This window comes from Ovis canadensis, chromosome 18, assembly GCF_042477335.2.
Source record: "Ovis canadensis isolate MfBH-ARS-UI-01 breed Bighorn chromosome 18, ARS-UI_OviCan_v2, whole genome shotgun sequence".
Taxonomy (NCBI): domain Eukaryota; kingdom Metazoa; phylum Chordata; class Mammalia; order Artiodactyla; family Bovidae; genus Ovis; species Ovis canadensis.
In genome coordinates, this window is record NC_091262.1 from 16871530 (window position 1) to 16897553 (window position 26024).

The 26024-nt window shown below is 40.7% G+C and overlaps 1 protein-coding gene across 1 annotated transcript in view; it reads left to right on the forward strand.

Annotated features, from left to right (window-relative positions):
* GABRG3 (gamma-aminobutyric acid type A receptor subunit gamma3) overlaps nucleotides 1-26024 on the forward strand; it is an 827629-nt gene that overhangs the window by 62962 nt on the left and 738643 nt on the right. Inside the window, exon 3 of the mRNA XM_069559185.1 lies at nucleotides 13488-13555. Within this exon, the coding sequence (XP_069415286.1) occupies nucleotides 13488-13555 (68 nt within the window). The remainder of the gene's footprint in view (nucleotides 1-13487; nucleotides 13556-26024) is intronic.

Here is a 26024-nt window from a genome sequence, read left to right on the forward strand (position 1 = left end):
ATGGGTTCCACACACCCATCTTTCAGCAAAATAGGAGCACAGCTCTGAACATTAGAAGACAGCCTGCCTAAAGACATGCCAAACCCATAGACACCCCCAAACACACCAGGGGATATAGCACTGCCCCTCAGAGACACAAAATCCAGTTCTGTCCACCAGAACACAGACACAAGTCCCCCCAACCAGGAAACCTTCACAAGGCACTGGTCCAGCCCGCCCATGGTGGGCAGACTCCACAATTAGGAGAAACTGTGACCCTCCAGCCTGCAGAAAGGAGACTCCAAACACAGTGAATTAAACAAAGGAAAAGACAGAAAAATATGCAGCAGATGAAGGAACTTGGTAAAAACCCACAAGATTAAACAAATGAAGAGGAAATAGACAGTCTACCTGAAAAATAATTCAGGGTAATGATAGTAAAGGTTATCCAAAATCTTGAAAATAAAATGGAGGCACAGATAAATAGACTGGAGGTGCAGATTAAGTAGACTGGAGGCATGGATCAAGATATATAAGAAATCTTTAACAAGGACCTAGAAGAACTAAAGAATAGGCAATCTGCAATGAACAACACAATAATTGAGATGAAAAATACACTAGAGGGAACCACTGGCAGAATAACTGAGGCAGAAGAGCAGACAAGTGAGCTGGAAGATAGAATGGTGGAAATAAATGAAGCAGAGCAGAAAATAAAGAATCAAAAGAAATGAGAACAGTTTCAGAGACCTCTGGGACAACATTAAACATAGCATTTGAATCATAGGGGTCTGAGAAGAAGAAGACAAAAGCAAAGGATATGAGAAGATATTTGAAGAGATTATAGTCAAAAACTTCCCTAAAATGGGAAAGGAATTGGCCACCCAGTTCAAGAAAGCCAAGAGAGTCTCATACAGGATAAACCTGAGGAGAAACATGCCAAGACATATATTAATCAAACTAACAACAACTAAATACAAATAACAAATTTTAAAAGCAGCAAGGGAAAAGCAGCAAGTTTCATACAAGGGGATCTCATAAGTCTAATAGCTTAGACTTCAACAGAAATTCTTCAGGCCAAAAGAGAGTGGCAGGATATACCTAAAGTTATGAAAGGGGGAAAAAAAAAAAACCAAAACCCTACAACCAAAATTATTCTATCCAGAAAGGATCTCATTCAGATTCAAAGGAGAAATCAAAAGTTTTACTGAGAAGCAAAAGTTAAGAGACTCCAGTACCACCAAACCAGCTTTAAAACAAGTGCTAAAGGATCTTCTCTAGACAGGAAACAAAATAGAGAGAAAAGGTCTATGAAAACAAACCCAGAACAATAAAGTTAATGGTAATAGGATCATACATATCAATAGTTACCTTAAATGTAAATGGACTAAATGCTCTAGCCAAAAGACACATGTACTGATGTATATGCTGTCTACATGAGACCCACCTCAGACCTAAGGCCACATACAGACTAAAAATGAGAGGCTGGAAAAAGATATTCTATGCAAGCTGAAATCAAGAGAAAGCAGGAGTAACTATTCTCATGTCAGATAAAACAGACTTTAAAAGTAAGACCATTATAGTAGACAAGGAAGGACACTACGTAATGATCAAGGGATCAATCCAAGAAGAAGATACAAGAGTTATAAATATAGTGCACCCAACATAGGAACATCTCAATATATAAGACAAATACAAATATCAAAGGGGATATCCATGGTAACACAGTATTAGTGGGAGACTTTAACTCCCCACTCAAAATAATAGACAGATCATCCAAACACAAAATTAATAAGGAAATACAAGCTTTAAATGATTTGTTGGACCAACTGGACCTAATTAATATCTGCAGGATATTTCATCCAAAAATAGTAGGTTTGCCTTTTTTCTCAAGTGCACGTGGAACATTCTCCAGGATAGATCACATCTTGAAATAGACACACGTACCTCAGTGTTCATTGCAGCATGACTTACAATAGCTAGGATACAGAAGCAACTTAGATGTTCATCAACAGATGAATGGATAAAAAATTGTGTTACATATATACAATAGAATATTGCTCAGCTATAAAAGGGAATGCATTTGAATCCGTTCTAATGAGGTAGATGAACCTAGAGCCTGTTATACAGTGTGAAATAAGTCAGAAATGGAAAAACAAATATTGTATATTAACATGTGTATGGGAATCTAGAAAGATGATACTGATGAATGTATTTGCAGGATAGCATTGGAGATGCAGACATAGAGAACAGACTTGTGGACCCAATGGTGGAAGGAGAGGGGAGGATATATTGAAAGAGTAACATTGAAAGATATGTATTACCATATGGAAAATAAACAGCCAGTGGGAACTTGCGGTATGATACAGGGAGCTCAAACCTGGTGCCTGTGATGACCTAGAGGAATGAGATGTGGTGGGAGGTGGGAGGGAGAGGACATACGTATACCCATGATTGATTCATGTTGATGTACAGCAGAAACTAGCACAGTACTGTAAAGCAATTATCCTCCAATTAAAAATAAAAAATAAAATGACATCAAAAAAGATAAAATACCTGTGTATAAACCTAACCAAGGAGATTAAAGACTTATATGATGAACTGTCATTGTTCAGTCACCCAGTCAACTCCATGGACTGCAGCATGCCAGGCCTCCCTGTCCCCCACCATCTCCTGGCATTTGCCCAAGTTCATGTCCATTGTATCAGTGATAACATCCAGTCATCTCATCCTCTGATGCATCTTCTCCTTCTGCCCTCAGTCTTTCCCAGCATCAGGGTCTTTTCCAATGAGTTGGCTGTTCGCATCAGATGACCAAAATATTGGAGCTTCAGCTTCAGTATTAGTCATTCCAATGAGTATTCAAGGTTGATTTCCTCTAAGATGGACTGGTTCGATTTCTTTACTGTCCAAGAAACTCTCAAGAGTCTTCTCTAGCACCACAGTTTGAAGGCTTTGATTCTTTGGCTGTCTGCCTTCTTTATGGTCCAGCTCTCACAACCCCATGTGACCTCTGGAAAGACCATAGCCTTGACTATATGGACCTTTGTCCACAAAGTGATGTCTTTGATTTTTAACACACTGTCCAGGTTTGTCATAGCTTTCCTGCCAAGAAGCAATCACCTTCTGAGTTCATGCCTGCAGTCAACATCAATGTGATTTTAGAGCCCGAGAAGAGGAGAGGAAAGCTGTCACTGCCTCCACCTTTTCCCCTTCTACTTGTCATGAAGAGTGGATGCCATCATCTTAGTTTTTTAAATATTTAGTTATAAGCTGGCTTTTTCACTCTCCTCCTTCACCCTAATCAAGAGGCTCTTTAGTTCCTCTTTGGTTTCTGCCATTAGAATTGTATCATTCACATATCTGAGGTTGTTGATGTTTCTCCCACCAGTCTAGATTCCAGCTTGTAACTCATCCAGCCCGGCATTTCTCGTGATGTGCTCAGTATATGAGTAAAATAAACAGGGTGACAACAAACAGCCTTGTTGTACTCCTTTCCCAATCCTGATCCTGTGAGTTGTTCCATACACGATTCTAATTGTTGCTTCTTGACCCACATACAGATTTCTCAGGAGACAGGTAGATGATCTGGTATTCCCATCTCTTTAAGAGTTTTCCACAGTTTGTTATGATTGACACTCAAATGCTGAAATCAGATTGATCATATTTTTGCAGCCAAAGATGGAGAAGCTCTATACAGTCAGCAAAAACAAGACCAGGAGCTGACTGTGGCTCAGATCATGAAGTCCTTATCGCCAAGTTCAGACTTAAATAGAAGAAAGTAGAGAAAACCACTAGACCATTCAGCTATGACCTGAATAAAATCCTTTACAATTACACAGTGGAAGGGACCAATAGATTCAAGGGATTAGATATGATAGAGTGCTTGAAGAACTAAGGATGGAGGTTCATGACATTGTGCAGGAGGCAGTGATCAAGACTGTCTTCAAGAAAAAGAAATACAGAAAGGCAAAATGGTTGTCTGAGGAGGCCTTAAAAATATCAGAAAAGAAGAGAAGCTAAAGACAAGGGAGAAAAGGAAAGATGTACCCATCTGAATGCAGAGCTCCAAAGAATAGCAAGGAGAGGTAAGAAAGCCTTCCTCAGTGACCAATGCAAAGAAATAGAGGAAAACAATGGAAGGGGAAAGACCAGAGATCTCTTCAAGAAAATTAGAGATACCAAGGGAATTAATGCAAAGATGGACACAATAAAGGACAGAAATGGTATGGACCTAACAGAAGCAGAAGATATAAAGAAGAGGTGGCAAGAATACACAAAGAACTATACAAAATAGATCTTCATGACCTAGATAACCAGGATGGTGTGATCACTCACCTAGAGCCGGACATCCTGGAATGCAAAGTCAAGCGGGCCTTAGGAAGCATCACTACAAACAAAGCTAGTGGAGGAGATGGAATTCCAGTTAAGCTATTTCAAATCCTAAAAATGATTATTTGAAAGTGCTACACTCAATATGCCAGCAAATTTGGAAAACTCAGCAGTAACCACAGGACTTGAAAAGGTGTTTTCATTCCAAACCCAAAGGCAATGCCAAAGAATGTTAAAAGTACCACACAACTGCACTCATCTCACGTGCTAGCAAAGTAATGCTCAAAATCCTCCAAGCCACGCTTCAACAGTATGTGAACCATGAACTTCCAGGTGTTCAAGTTGGACTTAGAAAAGACAGAGAAGCACAGATCAAGTTGCCAACATCCACTGAATCATCAAAAAAGCAAGAGAGTTCTAGAAAAACATCTATTTCTACTTTATTGACTATGCCAAAGTCTTTGACTGTGTGGATCAAAATAAACTGTTGAAAATTCTTGAAGACATGGGAATACCAGACCACCTTACCTGCCTCCTGAGAAACGTATATACAGGTCAGGAAGCAACAGTTAGAACTGGATGTGGAACAATACACTGGTTCCAAATGGGGAAAGTGTACATCAAGGCTGTATATTATCACTCTGCTTATTTAACCCATATGCAGTGTACATCATGGGGAATGCCAGGCTGGATGAAGCACAAGCTGGAATCATGCTTGCCGGGAGAAATATCAATAACCTCAGATATGCAGATGACAACACCCTTATGGCATAAAGTGAAGAGGAACTGAAGAGCCTCTTGATAAAAGTGAAAAAGGAGAGTGAAAAATCTGGCTTAAAACTCAACATTCAAAAATCTAAGGCATCTGGTTCCATCACTCCATGGCAAATAGATGGGTAAACAATGGAAACAGTGAGAGACTTTATTTTTTGGGGCTTCAAAATCACTGCAGATGGTGGCTGCAGCCATGAAATGAAAAGATACTTGCTCCTTGGAAGAAAAGTATGACACACATAGAGAGTATATTAAAAAGCAGAGACATTACTTTACTGACAACGGTCCATCTAGTCAAAGGTGTGGTTTTTCTAGTAGTCATGTTTGGTTGTGAGAGCTGGAGTATAAAGAAAGGTGAGTGCTGAAGAATTGATGCTTTTGAACTGTGGTGTTGGAGAAGACTCTTGAGAGTCTCTTAGACTGCAAGGAGATCCAACCATTCAATCCTAAAGCAGATCAGTCCCTGAATATTCATTGGAAGGACTGATGCTGAAGCTGAAACTGCAATACTTTGGCAACCTGATGTGAAGAACTGACTCATTGGAAAAGACCCTGTTGCTGGGAAAGATTGAAGGCAGAAGTAGAAGGGGATGACAGAGGATAAGATGGCTGGATGACATCACTGACTTGATGAACTTGAATTTGAGTAAGCCCCAGGAGTTGGCGATGGACAGCGAAGCCTGGTTTGCTGTAGTCCACAGGGTCACAAAGAGTTGGACATGACTGGGCGACTAAACTGAAACTGAACTGAACACAGTCAAAGGCATTAATGCAGTCAGTGAAGCAGAGGTAGATGTTTTTCTGGAATTTTCTTGCTTTCTCTATGATGCAACGAATGTTGACAATTTGATCTCTGGCTCCTCTGCCTTTTCTAAAGCCAGTTTCACATGGCAAGCATGTGGGGTTGGTTTGCCACTCTCCCTCCTGTGGACCATGTTTTGTAGAAGTCTCTACTATGACCCATTCATCTTAGATGGCCGTGGATGGCATGGTTTATAGCTTCGTTGAGTTATGTAAGCTCCTTTTCCATGATAAGGCAGTGATCCATGAAGGGGTTGGTGAGCTATAGAACGTTGATGAAATCTTCGTCAAGGAAATGGAAAGATATTTCATTATCTTGGGATAGAAGACTTAGTGTGACGATTGAGCTTAAGCTGATGATCTGAGCCACAGTCAGCTCCAGGTTTTTTTTTTTTTTTCTGACTGTATAGAGCTGTTCCATCTTTGCCTGCAAAGAATATACTCAGTCTGATTTTGATATTGATCATCTGTTAATGTCCATGTGTAGAGTTGTCTCTTGTGTTGCTGGAGAAGGGTGTTTACTATCACCAGTGCATTTTCTTGGGAAAATTTCTGTTAGCCTTTGTGTACTCTGAGGCCAAACTTGCCTGTTACTCCAGGCATCTTCTGACTTCCTACTTTTGCATTCCAGTCCCCTGTGATGAAAAGGACATCTTTTTTAGTGTTAGTCTAGAAAGTTTTCATAGAACCATTCAACTTCATCTTCTTTGGCATCAGTGCTTTGGGAATATACTTGGATTACTGTGATGTTGAATGTTTTGCCTTGAAAACAAACAGATCATTCTGTTGTTTTTGAGACTGCATCTAAGTACTGTATTTGAACTCTTGTTAAATATGAGGGCTACTGCATTTCTTTTAAGGGATTCTTGCTTACAGTAGTAGATATAATGGTCATCTGAGTTAAATTCATCCATTCCTGTCCATTTTAGTTCACTGACTCATATCATGTCAATATGTCAAGAAATTTGGAAAACTGCAGTGGCCACAGGACTGGAAATGGTCAGTTTTCATTCCAATCCCAAAGAAAGGCAGGGTCAAAGAATGTTCGAAATACCAGACAATTGTACTCATTTTACATGCTTGTAAGATTATGTTCAAAATCCTTCAAGGTAGGCTTCAACAGTACATGAACCAAGAACTTCAGGTATAGAAACTGGATTTAGAAAAGGCAGAGGAACCAGAGATAAAATTGCCAACTTTCTGTGAATCATACTGAAAACAAGGGACTTCCACAAAAGCATCTACTTCTGCTTCATTGACTAGGCAAAAGCCTTTGACTGTGTGGATCACAACAAACTGTGGAAAACTTTTTTAAAGAGACGGGAATACTAGACCACTTTACCTGTCTCCTGAGAAACTTGTATGAAGGTTAAGAAGCAACAGTTAGAACCTTACATAGAACAACTGACTGGTTCCAAATTGGGAAAGGAGTACAACAAGCCTGTATATTGTCAACCTGTTTATTTAACTTATATGCAGTCTGCAGTCCATGGGGTTGCGAAGAGTTGGACACAGCTGAGCGACTTCACTTTCACTTTTCATTTTCATGAATTAGAGAAGGAAATGGCAACCTACTCCAGTGTTCTTGCCTGGAGAATCCCAGACAGGCGGAGCCTGATGGGCTGCCATCTGTGGGGTTGCACAGAGTCAGACATGACTGAAGTGATTTAGCAGCAGCAGCAGCAGCAGCGTACATCATGTGAAATGCTGGGTTGGGTGAAGCACAAGCTGGAATCAAGATTCCTGGGGAAATATCAGTAATCTCAGATATGCAGATGATACCACTCTAATGGCAGAAAGTGAAAAGGAACTGAAGAGCCTCTTGATGAAGGTGAAAAAGAAGAGTGAAAAAGGTGGCTTAAAACTAAACATTCAATAAACAAATATCATAGCATCTGGTCCCATTGCTTCATGGCAAATAGAAATGGAAAAATTGGAAGTAGTGACAGATTTTGTTTTCTTGGGCTTCAAAGTCACTGCAGGTGGTGACTGCAGCCATGAAATTAAGATGCTTGCTTCTTGGAAGGAAAGCTATATAAAACAAACCTAGACAGCAGAGGCATCACTTTGCAGACAAAAGTTCTTTTTCTGTTAGCTATGGTTTTTCTTTTAGTCATGTACTGATGTGAGAGTTGAGCACTGAAGAATTGATGCTTTTGAATGTGGTGCTCTAGTCTTGAATGTGAAGACTCTTGAGAGTCCCTTGGACAGCAAGGAGATCCAACCAGTCAATCCTAAAGATATCAACCCTGAATATTTACTGGAAAGACTGATGCTGAAGTTGAAGCTCCAGTACTTTGGCCACCTGATGCAAAGAGCTGACTCAGTGACAAGAACCTGATGCTGGGAAAGATTGAAGGCAAAAGGAGAAGGGAGTGGCAGAGGACGAGATGATTAGATATTATCACCAACTCGATGGACATGAATTTGAGCAAACTCCAGAAGATAGGCAAGGACTGGGGAGCCTGGCATGCTGCAGTCTGTGGTATCACAAAGAATTGGAAACAACTTAGCAGTTGAACAACGCTATGTTATATGTGGTTTTGATTGCCTAGCCCCAAAAAGATTGACATCAAGATTTTTTTCACTAAAATATAATGTCAATAATGTTTTTCATTAAAATATAATTTATTGACTTTTTAGCATGATGAGTTTGTGTGTGTGTGTGTGTGTGTGTGTGTGTGTGTGTGTGTGCGCAATAAGTAAGACAAAGAGTCTGTTCGCCTCCAGGCTCTAAGTGGCAATCTGGAGAAAGAGGTCAGTCTTGTGTCTCTGGACTCGTCAGCAGACAGTCCTGCCACTGTGACAAGGGGCACTGTGACAGAGGCCATTTCCTGTCTTGTTGTCTGGGTCATTTTCTCAGCTCATGATTGATAATTTTAGGATGAGAAGGTTCAGGATGGGGCAAAGAACAGCAACCAAACAAAAATTTGCATTGGTATTGTGGCAGAGGCAAGTAGAAAGTATAGTCCATGTAATTCCTCTTTGGGTGCCGTCAGTCTTTTGAGGAAACAAACGTGGTTGACTCTTAGTAAAACTTACCCTAGGCAGCTTTGCAGTGTTCATTTATATTGCACAGTTTATGAATATGATTCTTCTCAAATATACAGATTCTGAATCTTTAGGAAATGGTGATTTCCAAATAGAATTGCTTGATAGAATTTCCAAATAGATTTCCAAGATAGAAATGAAATGAAAACTTGAAAGTGAATTCCTTTTTGAACTAAATGCAGAGGGCTCAATTCCATCAGTCCTATTTTATGCTCTTCTTCAATAAAATCTGTTCTTTTTCACTCAGAAAATTGCCATCCCTTCTTGCCTCATTCCTGACTTTCTTGCATCTGTGTAACCCTTCATCCTTCTCCCAACTACCCAGAGCTTAATCCTTTTTAAAAATTTCTGGTAAAATTCACATAACATAACACTTGCTATTTTAACTACTTTCAAGTATGCAGCTCAGTGGTATTTAGTACATTCAGGTTATTGTGCAGCCATGACCACCATCCATCCCTAGAGTTCTTCAGTTTGTGTAACTGAACCTGTAGCCTTTAAGCACTAACTTTGCATTGTCTCTGCCTTCTGCCTCTTAGCAGCCACCGTTCTAAGTTCTATCTCTGCGAGTTTGACTACTCTAGGTGCTTCATATAAGTGGAAGCACAGTGTGTCTGTTTGTGATTGTCTAATTTTGCTCAGTGTAATGTGCCCAAGCTTCATCCATGTTGTAACATGTGTCAATGTACTGTATATACATACATATACATATATATTTAAATCTTTCTGTGTATTATTATGTTTTGATATCTTAAAAATGCTTCCTGATTGGGCAGCTACTGCCCCTTCCAGGGTTAGCCAGTTCTTTGTGATGGCAAGGGGCCAGCTTGGAGCAGGTCTTTGAGCATACAGTCTGTCCAATCCAGAGTCATATCTCCTCTATGTGATGGCTTTTACATCACAGGAGACAATACTCTGGTGTTTTAATTATCCCAAGACCTGGTACCAGGCCGCTGGAGACCACGTGTATAGCTGCAAGCCCACAGGAGTTATTCAAGCTAGCCAAACTAGCTGATCTGAGTTGTTTTATCCTACCTTTCCCCCCAGAGACCTCTTTTCAGATCATGACCTCAGCATCCCCTCCTTTGCCCTGTCTTCTGCCTCCCGACCACCCTTACGCCTTTCCCATGTAGTCCTGCAAAGCATGCCGTACCACCCATCTCTAGGACCTGGGAGTGAATTAACTTTGTTTTCCTGAGCCTGTCCTGAGCTGTAGCTGACTGACCATCATGTGAACAAGCACAGAAAGGCTAAGTGATATTCCACGTGTGTATGCTGCATTTGGTTTACCCATTTATCTCTCTAGGACATATGACTTGATCCCACCTTCTGGCTGCTGTGAACATAGATGTACTCATATGTTTGAGTCTCTGATTTTAATTCCTTTGGGTATATAACCAGAAGTGGAATTGCTGGGTCACAGGGTGGTTCTGTTTTTAGTATTTTTGGGGAGCCACCATACTGTTTTCCATAGTGCCTGCATCATTTTGTATTCCCACCAGCAGTGCACAAGGTTTTCGTTTTCTCCATGTTGTTGCCAGCATTTGTTTATGCTTTTTTTAAAATTTAAATAGCAGTCTTCATAATGGATATGAAGCTGTTTTCATTTGCCTTTCCCTAGTGACTAATAATGTTAAGTATTTTTTCATGTGCCTATTGGTCACTGTTTGTCTCTTTTGCTTTAAGTCCTTTACCCATTTTTAAATCAGGTTCTTTTGCGTATTTGTTGTTGAGTTTTTGGAGTTCTTTTTATTTTTTTGATATCAAACGTACAACATACATGATTTGCAGATGTTTTCTCCCATTATACGGGTTGCCTATCCACCATGTTGGGCTTCCTAGGTGGCTCAGTGGTAAAGAATCTGCCTGCCAGTGCAGGAAATGCGGTTTTGATCCCTGGGTCGGGAAGGTCTCCTGGAGAGGAAAATGGCAAACCACTCTAGTATTCTTGCCTGGGAAATCTCATGAATAAAGGAGCTTGGCAGACTATAATCCATGGATCATAGAACAGTCAGACATGACTTAGCAACCAAACAACAACAACAACAACAACAACAACAACAACAACAACAATCCACTATGTTAATTGTGTCCTTTGATGCAACAAAAATAATAAACTGGACTTTTTAATCTTGATGTAGTCCAGTTTATTTTTTTCTTTTATTGCCTGTGCTTTTGGTGTCATATATAAGAAATCATTACCAAATTCAATGTCATTAAGCTCTTCTCCTGTGTTTTCTTCAAAGAGCTTTGTAGTTTCAAACCATCCTTTTGGTTTCTCATCCATTTTGAGTTAATTTTTCTATATTGTGTAAAGGTTCATTTTTTTGCTTGTGGGTATCCAGTTTACATAACACCATTTGTTGTAAATACTTTTTCCCCACTGAATGGTCTTGACATGCTGTTGAAAATCGTTTGTTATGGCTTAATCTCTGGTCCTTGAGTTGTAAATCTTGAGCCTCCTGTGGCCACCCTGTTTCCTGAGTATCACTGTCAGGGCCACTTTCCTAAAGATTCTTTCTACTTTAGCATGACACTGCTTAAAGGAGAAGTTGCTTAAAACAGCTTCTCTCCCAGGTTGTGTGTGTGTGTGTGTGTGTGTGTGTTTTCCAAACTCTTCTCTTAAAACCTTTATTATACTATTGCACTTAATACTTATTTGATACTTCCCGCTTCAAGTTGTTAAGGCTTTGCATCTGTAGATCCTTTTTATTTAATAAGATTAAAAGCTCTAGACACCTAAAGTCTGGTAAATACCATGAAACAACCAGAAAAAATCTCTTGCAAAAAGTAGGTCCTCAACTGACTGACTTAATATAGCCTTTGTATAACATTAATAAGGTTATGCAGCATTTGGAGACAGAATATTTGCTGAATCCAATTAAGTTGAAGAAAGATGCTACTTGCTGTTCAAAGTAGTTAGCAAAGCTCAGTTTAAAATGCTGAATAGTTCTTTAATAAAATGTAAACACTATGTACATAGTTCATAGAATCATATTGGGGTGTTTTCCAAAATGCCAACAGCTCTGAAGCTAACATGACTAGGTTGTGCTGACAGACTAGTTGACTCCAGGTCATTATCATCATTTTTATTTTTGTGAAGATCTGGACAACATGGCTGCAGACTGCTGGGTATGTAATTGAACAACAGACTTGAGCTTACAGGTGCCACTCATCAATGATTACTTATTTAGCAAAACTGGAGGAAGCTTGTTGTAATAATTGCTGATACAAAAACTCTTGTTTCCATAGAAATACCTTGTTTATATGCAGAGGTTCAGGAGTCTTATTTATGTTCCTCCAGGCCAGAAATGGAGAAAGCAATGGCAACCCACTCCAGTACTCTTGCCTGGAAAATCCCATGGACGGAGGAGCCTGGTAGGCTGCAGTCCATGGAGTTGTGAAGAGTCAGACATGACTGAACGTCTTCACTTTCACTTTTCACTTTCGTGCATTGGAGAAGGAAATGGCAACCCACTCCAATGTTCTTGCCTGGAGAATCCCAAGGATGGGGGAGCCTGGTGGTCTGCCATTTCTGGGGTTGCACAGAGTCGGACCCAACTGAAGCGACTTCATAGCAGCAGCAGCAACAGGGCAGAAATACTCTGAAATTGGTGTTCTTCTCCCCTGTACCAATCAGTTGCTGAGTTCTGGGGAAAGGAAGCCACCTCCTTTCCAGTGGCACAGACCCCTGACTTGGAGTTTGTTTTGGGAATCTCATTATTGGTCTTTCAAGTTCCATTTCTGCCAAGGAGAGGGGAACTGATTTTCTTTAAGGTTAAATGAGCTAATTTTACCTCTGATGCACAGTTAGATATTACAGTTTTTTGTTGTATGAATTTTACTCCCTCATAGTTGGAAGTCAGTCCTTAACTGACTGAAGTGTTATTCTTTTCTGAGTTGCAGAATTTGAAATCTGTGATATGTGTGTGTGTCTTTACGTAATAATGATAACAATGAATGTTTCTTAATCTCCTTTGGTATATGTATTCTCCAGATCTTTGCTTTGAGTTGCACCAAAGTAATGGATAAATAACTTGAATTATCCCTGATATTACTCATTGTGTGGGTGTGTGTTAGTCGCTCAGTCGTGTCTGACTCTTTGTGACTCCATGGACTGTAGCCCACCAGGCTTCTCTGTCCATGGAATTCTCCAGGCAAGAATATTGGAGTCAGTTCCCATTTCCTCCTCCAATATTACTCATTACTTAGGTTTGATTTCATAGCATAACTTTGATATTTCTTATGTGATGTCTTATATTTAACCTTTTTATGTTTTCTCTGTCATATAATCAGCTAAACAAAGACTAAAGAGTATCACAGTCATCTATCACTGACAACTTGCAGTGTATAAATATCCTGTTTTTTTACAATTAAATTTACTAACTGTAAGAATCCTTCATCATTTAAGAATTGTAACTGCCATGCAGGTCCCAGAGAAAAATCCACCACTTTTCCATATGCTGTTGAGCTGTCAGTGTGTGACTCAGAGGAAGTTGAGGAGCGCTTTCTGGCCCATTGTATTAACTAATATACATGTGTTTTCTCCACAGTAAAACCCACTGTAATTGATGTTGACATCTATGTTAACAGCATTGGTCCTGTGTCATCAATAAACATGGTAAGAAGCTTCTTTTCTGATCTGATGGTCTTTGTATCAGTTCTTGCTTACCTTCTTATTGTGGATTTCTGTTCAAGATTTATCATGCAAGTTTAAGCTCACAATTGGCTTCTTAAATATGTAGCATTTATTGAAAATTTAAACACTGAAAGTGATAAAACTCAAGGAATAGAGATGGTGATTAAAAAGTATCTCATCCCGTGTTTTTCTCTGGATATATGCCCAGGAATGGAACTGCAGGGTCTTATGATAGCTCTATGTTTAGTTTTTTTAAGGAACCTCAATACTGTTCTCCATAGTGGCTGTACCAGTTTACATTCTCATCAACAGTGGAGGAGGAGTCTCTTCTCTCCACACCATCTCCAGCATTTACTGTTTGTGGATTTTCTAATGATGGCCATTCTGGCTGGTATGAGGTCATACCTCATTGTGGTTTTGATTTGCATTTCTCTAATAATTAATGATGTTAAACATCTTTTCATGTGCCTGTTGGCCATCTGTAGGTCTTCTCTGGAGAAATGTCTATTTAGATCTTCTGCCCATTTTTTGAGTGGGTTGTTTGTTTTGATGCTGTTAAGTGTCATGAGCTGTTTGTAAATTTTGGAAACTGATCCCTCATTAGTAACATCATTTGCAAATATTTTCTCCCAATTTGTGGGTTGTCTCTTGGTTTTGTTTATTGTTTCCTTTGCTGTGCAAATCTTTTGAGTTTAAGTAGGTCCCATTTAAAATTTCTGTTTGTATTTCCATTATTCTGGGAGATGGATCAAAAAAATATGTTGCTGTGATTTATGTCACAGAGTGTTCTGCCTGTGTTCTCCTCTAACAGTTGTATGGAGTCCAGTCTCACATTTGGGTCTTTAATCCATTGGAGCTTATTTTTGTGTATGGAGTTACAGAATGATCTATTTTCATTTTTTTTTACATGTGGCTGTCCAGTTTTCCCAGCACCATTTGTTGAAGAGACTGTCTTTTCACCATTGTGTAGTCTTGCCTCCCTTGTCATAGGTTAATTGACCATTCGTGCATGGTGTTATTTTAGGGTTTTCTATCCTATTCCATTGATATGTGTTTCCATTTTTGTGCTAGAACCGTAGTGTGTCCATCCCCATCTTGTCCATGCGTTGTTTACTGTATGTAGATTTCCATGTGATGTTATGTGCAGTTGTGTAGTCATTGGCTGTGTCTGACCTCATTAAAACTAGGGATGAATATAAATGACATTTTTAAAATTTTAGTTCATTTTTTCAAGGTCCAAAAGACCTGCCTTTCAGTGTTTCTCAGGAAAGAATCTGAGAATACTCAGCTTATACTTCTGTTTTCCTGGGGGTAAATATACTACTGCCTGTTTTTTAAAAGAAAATATGGGGTCAAGTACATGTGTAATTTCCCTGAATAAAAATTTAGTATGTTTTCACATACTTATAAGCAAAAAGTCTCCAGAAGTAACTGTTTCCAGTGTAGATGTCCTTTCCTGTACAGAGTGCTTGGTTCTTAGGAAGGTGCTGGAATGTTGGAATCCACTAGTGTCAGGGTCCCCTCATAGGCACTGTAGGCCAGAGTGGGCCTCCCTGACCAGAGTGTGCAGATTCTAGGAGCAGGCCCTTGCCTGCGGGCCAGTGACTTAACACTGGGCTCGTCCTTGTGCTTCCCTGCTGCACAGTGGCTCCTGGATTCAGCAGATGCATGAGGCTGAAGGGGGATTGCACAATGCCAGCTTAAGAAGCCTTCCTTTCATTGCAGAGTTCTGTGGATGGAAATAATCCTTCCAAAAGTAATAGCAAAATTATTTCTTTTCATTGCCTGGTATTAAAAGTGCCCATCTTTTCTCTGATGATAGAAAGGTTCCATGTGGGGCTGAAATTCTATTTATGGGTCACTCACTTTAAAAAAAATCCCCTGTGTCATCCATGCAGTGGAGATGGACCACTAGCAAAGAGGGGACATGAATGAAAGAAGATTTGCTCTACACAGACTATTGGCTGCAGATCGTGAAAGGCAAACTGTGACTGTAAACTGTGCTTTTCTCTGATTCAGTAATCAGTCTCTCAGTGTTTCCTGTTCTGGAATTTTATTTACTTGTATTAGTTCCGTAATGCTTTATTCAGACACTGCTTTATGTGTAACACGAAAACAGAAGTGCCTCCAAAGATACATAGTCATAAAACTGTTTTAGGAACAGTTGCTTGTATTTGCATATCTAGGGATGTTCATGAACTCCTGTGACCTTGAGATCTACTTTGTGCCCAGAATCAGTCTTTGCTGCTGGAATTGATAGACTTTTCTGTGTGAAAATCATAGGCTGCAGAGGAGGCTAAAAATAAGTGACAGTCCCCACAGGGTGATAAGAGCTCTGCTAACGGCCAGCACCCCCTTGGAAGGCCCATTGCAGTTAGGATAGATTTCTCTGATGAGGTCTTTTCAGCCTGAGGTGAGGCTGCTAGGCGGGGCTCGGACAGGTGGGACAAGTGGGAAGTCGGCAGGAAAAAGCAGGACAACAGACACGTGACGCAACTGGGGACCAACTGACTTGATGTTTGAAGCCATGGGGTGCGTGGCCTGGGGAACTGTGGGGACTGAGACTTGGAGGCCGCATGTGCTGAGAGTTTGGCTTTCCCTCAGCTCTGCCCTGGACAGACCCTGCACTGGGGAGCGTGTGGACACTCCCGTCTGAGTAAGTATAAGTCTAACTTCATGAGAGATTGGCTCAAATCCAGATTCGTGAACAAGCCATCCTGATGCCGAGGGGTCAGAGCAAAGACAGATTCACTTTCCTGAAGGAGGGAATGTGCAAAACCCCTGAGGGAGGTTTCAGAGGCCTCGGGAGGCAAGGGCTTCCTTTTTTTTAAATTTAAATTTTTAGTTGTGAAAAAACTTTTTTAGGTTCACATCAAAGTTGAGAAGAAGGTGCAGAGATTCCCTATATTCCTCCCTGCTTCCACTCATGCACGGCCTCCCCAACTGTGAAAACATTTGTTACAATCAGTAAACCCATGCTGACAGGTCATCATCACCCAGAGCCCACGGTTTACATTAGGAGTCCCTCCTCATGTTGTACATTTGTGAGCTTGGACCAATCTGTAACGACATGTTTCAACCATCACAGTATCATACAGAGTAGTTCCACTGCCCCAAACATTCTCTCTGCATCTGCTTCCTGAAGGATGAGTACTTTCAGCCTTTGTGTTCCTAGCTGTTTGCTTAGAAGTCAGAGTGATAGAGGGCTTCTTCTCACATTGCCAGGTACATTACATTTACCCACTGTATCCATGAAAGCAAATGATACACTTTCAAAAAGTATTGTAAAGTGCTTTAATGTGGACCTCATGAAAAAGAAAAGCAATTTAAAAGTAGAGAACTGACTATTGAACTGGGAATTGGGGAGTCAGCAATAATAATATAAAAAAGAATATGAGAGGGACCAAAACAAATTAAAAAACACATTGTGGGAGAAAGGCACAATTTAGAGATGTGTACAGGATTTAATGATGTAAATTTTTATTGCAGTTTTGACTGTAGCTAAAGCCTGATAAATTTATGACTTCCTCTAACTATTCATTTAACAAGGAAAGAGAGAAAACGATGTCTTCCTCTTCTTCCTCTTTTCCTTCCTGCTTTTCTGCTTCTTTTATTGATATTATTCATAGTGAAGTTTCAGTCTCAGACATTTTCCTCCCTGCTAAATAAAATGAAGTTGCATTCAGTTACTTCCTTAACAGAGTGTTTTCCATTGTCTTTTCTCTCCTGGAGTTGTTTATGCTTTTTCTAGTTACAGAGAGATTAGAAACGATTCAGATGGGTTGAAGAGAACCTTTTTCTATTTTTCTGTAAGCTTCAATCACATCCTCTGTCTTTGTCATTGTGCGAATTTTAACATATCTAAATGTGCACAGCTCCTCATAGAATTACCCATGATTTGTTTCAAGCCTTGTATGGAAGCTGCATATAAGGAAGCTTGAGAGTTTTTTTGAGAATATTTACCATAAGAGACCTTACTGGAATGGAACAAAGTAAACTGATGTTTTGATGCCTCCTCCGTACTATCAGCCTGTCTTGTATGATCTTCTATGAGTTCATGGTAGAGAAGATACTGCCTTTTGCACGTATTTGTGAGGAGGAGCTGGATGGAGCTGATCGGATGGAGACCCTGGAGCAGTGTTTCTGTCTCCAGCCCGCTGTGTCTGTGGTCATCAGAACGTGCAGCAGCAACACCTAGAGAGCTACAGCTCGGGCTTAAAACTTGAGATGGAAAGGGCTCGAGGGCGAGTCTGATGTTGGGATAAAATTTTCCTGTTATTAAAAATACTAATAGACTTTGTTTTTAGAGCAGTTTAAAATTTTTCCCAACTCATTGAGATATAGTTGATGTATAACATTATATAAGTTTAAGGTGATTGTATATATATATGTGTATTGCAGAATAATTGAAACAGTAACATTAGTTCATACTTTCTTTGCCACACGTGATCTTTTTTTTTGGTGTGGGTGATAAAAATTTTAAGATCTACTTATTTAGACACTATCAAGTATATATTAACCATTTTGTTAACTGTAGTCACTGTGCTATATATTCTATCCCTGGGACTTACTTATCTTAATACTGGACATTTGTACACTTCAACCAACATTTACCCACAAGTACCCTCTGCCATCCCTGGAAACAATGGATCTGCTCTGTTCTTATGATTTCTGGTTTATAAGATTCTACATATAAGTATGATCATAGAGTATTTGTGTTACTCTGACTTATTTCATATAGCATAATTTTAAATGAGATGGTTGGATGACATCACCAACTCAAGGGACATGGGTTTGGGTGGACTCTGGGAGTTGGTGATGGACAGGGAGGCCTGGCGTGCTGCGGTTCGTGGGGTCGCAAAGAGTCGGACATGGCTGAGCTACTGAACTGAACTGAACTGAATTTTAAATTTACTAAAAACCTAGTGGGAATCACAGAGAGTTCACATATACTTCTACATGCACACACACCCACATGTTCCTCATATTATTAACATCTTGCCATTATTGTGGTGCATTTTGTTATGAGTGATGAATGGATACTGTCACATTATTAGATGAAGCTCATAGTTTACATGAGGGTTCACCTTTGGTGGTGTTCCTTGTATGGAGTTTCACAAATGTATGATGAGATGTGTAATGTACTCACCATAACTGAATACAATAGTGTAGAGTATTTTCACTGCCCTGAAAATCCTGTTTATCACTACCCTCCATTTCTTTAAATATTGCTTCAGTAACCTTCTATTTCTCTCTTTTCATGTTCTAGGGCTCCAGTCCTGTGACTATTAAGGATTTCTCCCAAGTCCCATTTGTCCCTTATGCTTATGGTTTATTTCCATCCCTTTGATCTCCATGTTTCAATCAATGGATGCCTTTCAATCTACCTTCAGTTTGAGTAAGCTCCAGGAGTTGGTGATGGATAGGGAAGGCTGGCGTGCTGCAGTTCATGGGGTTACAAAGAGCTGGACATGACTGAGACTGACGTGAACTGAAGGTAGATGGGCTTGTCCGTGTAAAACCAGTGCATTTTAAACAGGCTGTTTTTCCTCTTTTGTTTATCCTCCTGTGTCTTGGAAGTTTTCACTGCTTTATACAAAATGTCTTAAAATGCCTTGTTGCATGGAGCAGTCATGCCCCTTTGTGATGTCTCAACAACTGTCATATATAAGTTACAGCAATGTTAGTTATATTAATCATGTTGTACATTACATCCCAAATATTTACTTAGCTTATAACTGGAGGTTTGCAATTTTGATCCAGTTCCCTCTTCCGCACCCACCCCATCTCTGGTAACCAGAGATCTGATCTTTTCTGAGTTTATTTCTGAAGTGTATTTGACCTACAATACTATGTTAGTTTCTACTATGCAACCTAGTGAGCTGATATTTCTATACATTACCAAATAATCACCACAATAAGTCTAATTAGTGTCATCATATGTAAATATTAAATTAGTACTGGATGTATTCGCTACTCTCTACGTTTCATCCCTGTGGTTCGCTTATCTTGTAATTGGAAATTTGTGCCTCTTAATCTCCCTCACCTATTTCCCTCATCCCCAAGCCCCCTGCTCTCCGGTAACAACCTTTCTGATTTCTGTCTATAACTCTGTTTTTGTTTTGTTATGTTTGTTCGTTTCTTTCATTTTTTGAACTCCACATATAAGTGAAATCATACTTGCCTTTCTCTCTTTGACTTATTACATTTAGCATAATACCATATAGGTCCATGTTTTGTGGGCTGGTATATGATCTATTCTGTAGAATGTTCCATGTATGCTTGAAAAGAATGTATATTTTTCTATTTTGGATAAAATGCTCTATTGATAGCTATTAAATCTATCTGTACAGTTTAAGGCCAATGTTTCCTTATTGGTTTTTTTTTTTTTTTTGTCTGGGTGATCTGCCTATTAATGTTCAGTTCAGTTCAGTTCAGTTGCTCAGTCGTGTCCGACTCTTTGTGACCCCATGAATTGCAGCATGCCAGGCCTCCCTGTCCATCACCAACTCCTGGAGTTCACTTAGACTCACGTCCATTGAGTCAGTGATGCCATCCAGCCATCTCATCCTCTGTCGTCCCCTTCTCCTCCTGCCCCCAATCCCTCCCAGCATCAGAGTCTTTTCCAATAATCAACTCTTCGCATAAGGTGGCCAAAGCACTGGAGTTTCAGCTTTAGCATCATTCCTTCCAAAGAACACCCAGGACTGATTATTGGAATGTTAAATTCCCCTACTACTGTGTTACTGTGAATTTCTTCCTTTGTGTCTGTTAAGATTTGCCTTTTGTATTTAGGTGTTCCTATGTTGGGTGTGTATGTGTGTGTATACACACACACATATGTATACACAGTTTTTATATCTTCTTGTTGGATCCATCAATCATTTTTTTCATTATGTAATGACTTTCCTTGTCTCTTGTGATGGTCTCTATTTTAAGGTCTATTTGGTCTGATGTGTCTGGTTTAAAGTCTATGTGGTCTGATATAGCCAGCCTAGCATTATTTTCATTTCCGTTTGCATGGAATAATTTTTTCTATCTTTTCACTGTCAGCCTATGTGAATCTTTACATCTGAGGTGAGTCTCTTATTGGCAGCATATATATGGGTCTTATATTTTTCATCAGTTCAGCCTGTCTATGATTTTATTTGGAAGAGTTAGTCCATTAACATTTCAACTGATTTTTAATAAATATTTACTTATTGCCATTTTGCGAAATTTTTTCAAGTTGTTTTGTATTTCTTTTTTGTTTCTTTTGATCTTTTCCCTGTGATTTGATGGCTATTTTTAGTGTTATATTTAGATTCCCTTTTCTTTTGTATCTGTAAGTATCTATTATAAATTTTTGGTTTGTGGTTAGCATGAAGTTCATATATGACAATTATATATATATATTCTCATTTCAACCTGATGATCTCTTACACTCAAATGCATTCTAACAGGCCTGCATTTTTACTGCCCCCCACACATTTAGTGTATTTTACATCATATTTTTACATCTTTTTGTTTTGTGTAACCCCTACCTACTTATTGTAGATATATATGATTTTACTACGATTGTTTCTTATCCTTCCTAGTAGCTATGTAAGTGGTTGATTTACTGCCTTTACTGTATATTTGTCTTTACCAATAGATTTTTTCTGCATAAGTTTAATATTTCTGGTGTTTCCTCTTTTTTTCCACTTAGAGAATTCCCTTTAAATTTTTTTATAGAGTTGGCTTGGTGGTGCTGCACTCTGTTATCTGTTGCTTGTCTGTAAAATGCTTTACCTCTCCTTCAGGTATGAATGCTAGTTTTACCAGAGAGAGTATTTTTGGTTGTGGGTTTTTTTCCCCTTTCATCACTTGACACATACTGTGGCTCTATCTTCTGGCCTGCAGAATTTCTGCTGAAAAGTCAGCTATAGTCTCATGGGAGTTCTCTGTTGCTTCTCCCTTGCTGCTTTTCATTTTTTCTCCTTAATTTTTGCCGTTTTAATTTCTGTGTGTCTTGTTGTGTTCCTCTTTGGGTTAATCCTGTATGGGACTCTTCACTTCCTGGACTTGGGTGACTTTCCTTTCCCAGATTAGGGAAGTTTTCCGCTATTTTGTCTTCAAATATGTTCTCTTCCTCTTTCTCCCTCTTCTCCTATAATGTAATATTAGTGTAGTTGATGTTGTCCCAGAGGTTTCTTAAATTGTCCTCAGTTTATAAGTTTGTTTTTATCTGTTCAGCATTAGTGATTTCTGCTCCTCTGTCTTCTAGCTAGTCAATCTGTTCCTCTGTATCATCCAAGGTATTCTTGATTCCTTCTGGTGTATTTTTATTTCAGTTACTGTATTCTTCCACTCTGTTTGTTTCTTTTTCTATTTTTCTAACTCTTTGTTAAAATGTCTCACTCCGTTTATCCATTCTTCTGAATTTATTGATGATCTTTATGAGTATTACCTTGAAGTCTTTGTCAGGTGGATTGCTTATCTCTACTTCAATTAGTTCTGGGGTTTTATCTTGTTCCTTTGTTTTGAACATACTTCTTTGTTGCCTCATTTTGCCTAAGTCTCTGTGTACATTAGATATGTCGGTTACACTTACCAATCTGGTACTAGTGGCCTCATGGAGGAGATGTCCTACAGGGCCCAGCAGCACACTCTCCTCTGGTCTCCAGAGCTGTGTAACCTAGGGATGCCCTCTGGGGCTGTGTGGACCCTCCTCTGTGGCAGGGCCGACCTCTGGGGCTGTGGCTGTGCCATGGCTGCTGAGCTGGTTGGCTGCTAGGCCCTGCCCTCTGTGCAGTCTAACAGCCACTGACCAGGCTGGGTGTCGGCATTGCTGGCTGTGGGGCCTTGGGCCCCAGGGGTGGGTGTCAGCCTGCTGGGGGTTGGGGCTGGGTCCTGAGGATCTGCTGCTGGACGGGTTCAGATCCCATCAGTCCCCGGGTGGGTGGCCCTTGGTCCCTGTACAGCTGACTGCTTGACTTGCGGGGGTGGGGGGGGGGGTGTCTCAGGACTGGTGCCAACCTGCTGTTGGGAGGGTAAGGACTCCAAAGTGGTATTTGCCAGCACCAGTGTCCTCATGGTAGAAAGAGCACCCCCAAGTGGCTGTGCCCGCATCTGTGCTCAGGGTGAGCTCCAGCTGCCTCCTGCCACTCCAGGAGATTCTCCAAGATCAGCAGGTGAGTCTGACCCAGGCTCCTTGGAAATGACTGCTTCTGCCCTTGGGTCCTGGAGCATGTGAGACTGCGTGTGTGCTGTAAGAGTGAGTCTATTTCCCACAGCCCTTCTGAAATTAAGCCCTGTGGGTTTTCAAAGCCAAACATTCTAGAGGTTCGTCTTCCTGGTACAGGATCCTTGGGCTGGGGAGCTTAATGTGGGTCTTGGGCCCCTGGCTCACTGGAGAAAACTCTGCCATGTAATTATTTCCCTGTGTGTGGTTGCCCACCCAGGGTGTGTGTCTTGACTGTACCATGTCTCTGCCTCTCCTAGCTGTCTTATTGTGGTTCCTTCTTTACATCTTTACTTCTGGAAAATCTTTTCTGCTATAGTCTTCAGGTCATTCTGACAGACAGTTGCTCTGTAAATAGTTGTAGTTTGGTGTGCCCGTGGGAGGGATGTGAGCCCAGGGTCCCACCTACTCCTCTATCCAGACTACTCCAGTCTGTGCTAGCTCTTTTAAACCAGGTAGATGTACGTGTGCCTTGCCTCACTGAACAAGTTAGAAGGGGTGAATCAATAGCATGCATAATATGGAAGAGGATGAAAAGAAATGTATTAATCTGTAGTTCTGTCCAGATGCTGTTTAGTCAATACATACTGCAGGAGTGGTTTGGGTTTTTGGAAAAGATACCGCAATTGGGCTTCCCTGGTAGCTCAGCTGGTAAAGAATCCACCTGCAATGCAAGAGACCCCAAACTGGGGTCTCCTGGGTTGGGAAGATCCAGTTTGGGGTCTCCTGGGTTGGGAAAATCCCCTGGAGAAGGGAAAGGCTACCCCAGTGTTCTGGTCTGGAGAATTCCATGGACTGTATAGTCCATGGGGTCACAAACAGTTGGACATGACGGAGCGAGTTTCACAGCAATTCAAAAGTGAAATCATGTTCCTGACACCTGTTTTAAAGTAATTATCAGACCTCGCGGGCATGAAGGATTGCTGACCTTCACACATCTCTCGGGCCACCGCTGACAACGTGTGATGGTCCAGTGATGCTGCTGCCAAGGCTCAGGCCAGCCCTGAAGTCCTCTCTTGCAGTTCCCTTGCACTTCTTACTTAGCCACGTACCCAGGAGATTCTGCTTCTTGTCTTACACCCCTGGGACATCCGTCCTCACTGGACATTTCCCTCCCTGCTTTTCTGCATCCTCACTTTGTTCAGCTTGGTTCTCCTTTGCTTGTGTCCCGCTCTCGCCCTGGCCTTGATGGGCCAGCTGCCCCATTCACGTCCCTGTGCCTATGTTGTCCCATTGTTTACAACAGCTGAGCAGGGGTGGGTGTGTGTCCTGATGGGTTGAGTCCCGCTGCTCTGCAGCGGTCTGCTGAGTGCGCTCCTCAGGCTGCTCAGCATCCGGGCTGGAAGGATCCTGAGACACGCTCGAGTCTGCACAAAGCATGCTGCCTGCTGCTTTGTCCCCTGAAGAGTGTGTGAAGTTCTGTAAGGGGACAGAACTGGAATAAAACAAATGGCCGGGCCTTGCAGGCAGGCAAGTTTTACCTTTCCCATAGTGCAAAGCCACCTGTTCCCAGGTTATGAAGCTGCCCCATGGACACCGAGCTGCTGGGCACATGGATATTCTTGTACACTGGGTCCTCTCTGGTCTCTTTCAGACCAAATGTCCTATGATTTTAGGACACAGCAGGGAAATTTGATTTTATGAAACTGAAGAAACTTGGAAATTTAATTTCCAATGAAAAATTACTTTTGCCAATGATTTTCAAGATTTGCAATCACTCCCCTTTTGTTTCTAGACTCTCTAATCTGCCCATCCTTCTCTTCCATAATACTGAAGTCTAAAAATACTTGTCCTTGAGCTATGCAAAGAATAAAAATGAGCTGGAGTTATGGAAGAAAGCCGTAAAATAGTGTTTTCCTTTATTTTTTTGGCTTCAGAGTTATGTTAGATATTTCGAGAAAGACATTTAAATTAAAAAAAGAAGCAATTAAGTTTTAGGCATCTGAAAGGAATTTACATGAGATAAAAAAATCTGATGCTGTGAATTCAGTTCTCTTTTCTTCTCAAATTGTTCAGCCTTCTTTGAGGCACTGTGTTCTGTTGAGATTGACCAGTCAAGACTTCTCTGTGAGGAGCTGGCCTTTCTGTAAGGTGCCCTGGTGTGTGAAAGCTCTTCCAGTATGCAGCATTCAAGCAGCATTTGTAGACTATTTACTGAAAATCTCTCTCTCTCCCTTGCCCTCAGCAGGGTTGGACAGGCTAAACACCACTGAAGGGAGAACTTTAGATGTTTATAAGCACGATACATCATGTTCCTTTTTTGAAAATTTTGTAATTGGAGTCTCTTTTTTTCTTATTAACACTGAGCTGCAGACATGATTTCTGATGTCTTTCTAGATCTTGTGTAGGCTATCCAGTTACTATTCCTCAGTCAACTAATTCCTAACTGAACATTCTATCTTGGCCATCCAACTTCCCCTTCTTGGTTGTCATAAAGTTAGCAGCATATTCACGATGAGTCATCCAATCAAAAACAACCCTGCAGAGAGTCGGAATCATCTTAGATCTGTGTCTTTTGCTTTCTCAGTCTGTCTTGTGCCGCGGTGCGCTGGCCCAGTGACTCTAGCATAGCAGGGTAGTGGAGTTTGAACTCAGCACCTGCATAGGGACATGGCAGCAGGCGCAATGCTGCTTGTCTCAGGACTTGCTCTGCGCAGTCCCCCGGGTAGACTGTCCTGCATCCCGACCTAGTATAGGAGCTCTTCCGGTAGGTCTTCATATCCATGCAGGAAGGATGGCCCACGAGGCAGGTCTCCCGTTGTGGGTCTAAATTGGTGGTGTTTGATTTCTTTAGAGAAAACTGAGGTAGAGCAGCATCGGTGACCTCAGTGAATGCGGGTCCCAAAGGCCAGATCTGTTTATGGAGACACAACATCCTGATGGCCTCACCTGATGCAAAAGACAGCTCTTCTGGGTCTCCTCTGTAGCCACACTCTCATCTGTTAATGGAAGAGCTCCTCCTTCACCGATTTTCTCACCTGGGTAAAGTGAGTCAGCCTATCTTCTGCTGGAAAAAAATGTTTCCATCTGAATTTATTTCTGTTTTGAAAATAAATTCATTTGTGTGGTTTTTTTTTTTAAGATTACACATATAAGTGATGTCATATAATATTTTTCTTTCTCTGTCTGACTTAATTTAGTGTGATAGTCTATAGGTCCAGGCATGCTGCTGCAAATGATATTATTTCATTCTTTTTATGACTGAAAGAAGATATATATATCTTCTTTATCCATTCCTCTGTTGAAGTT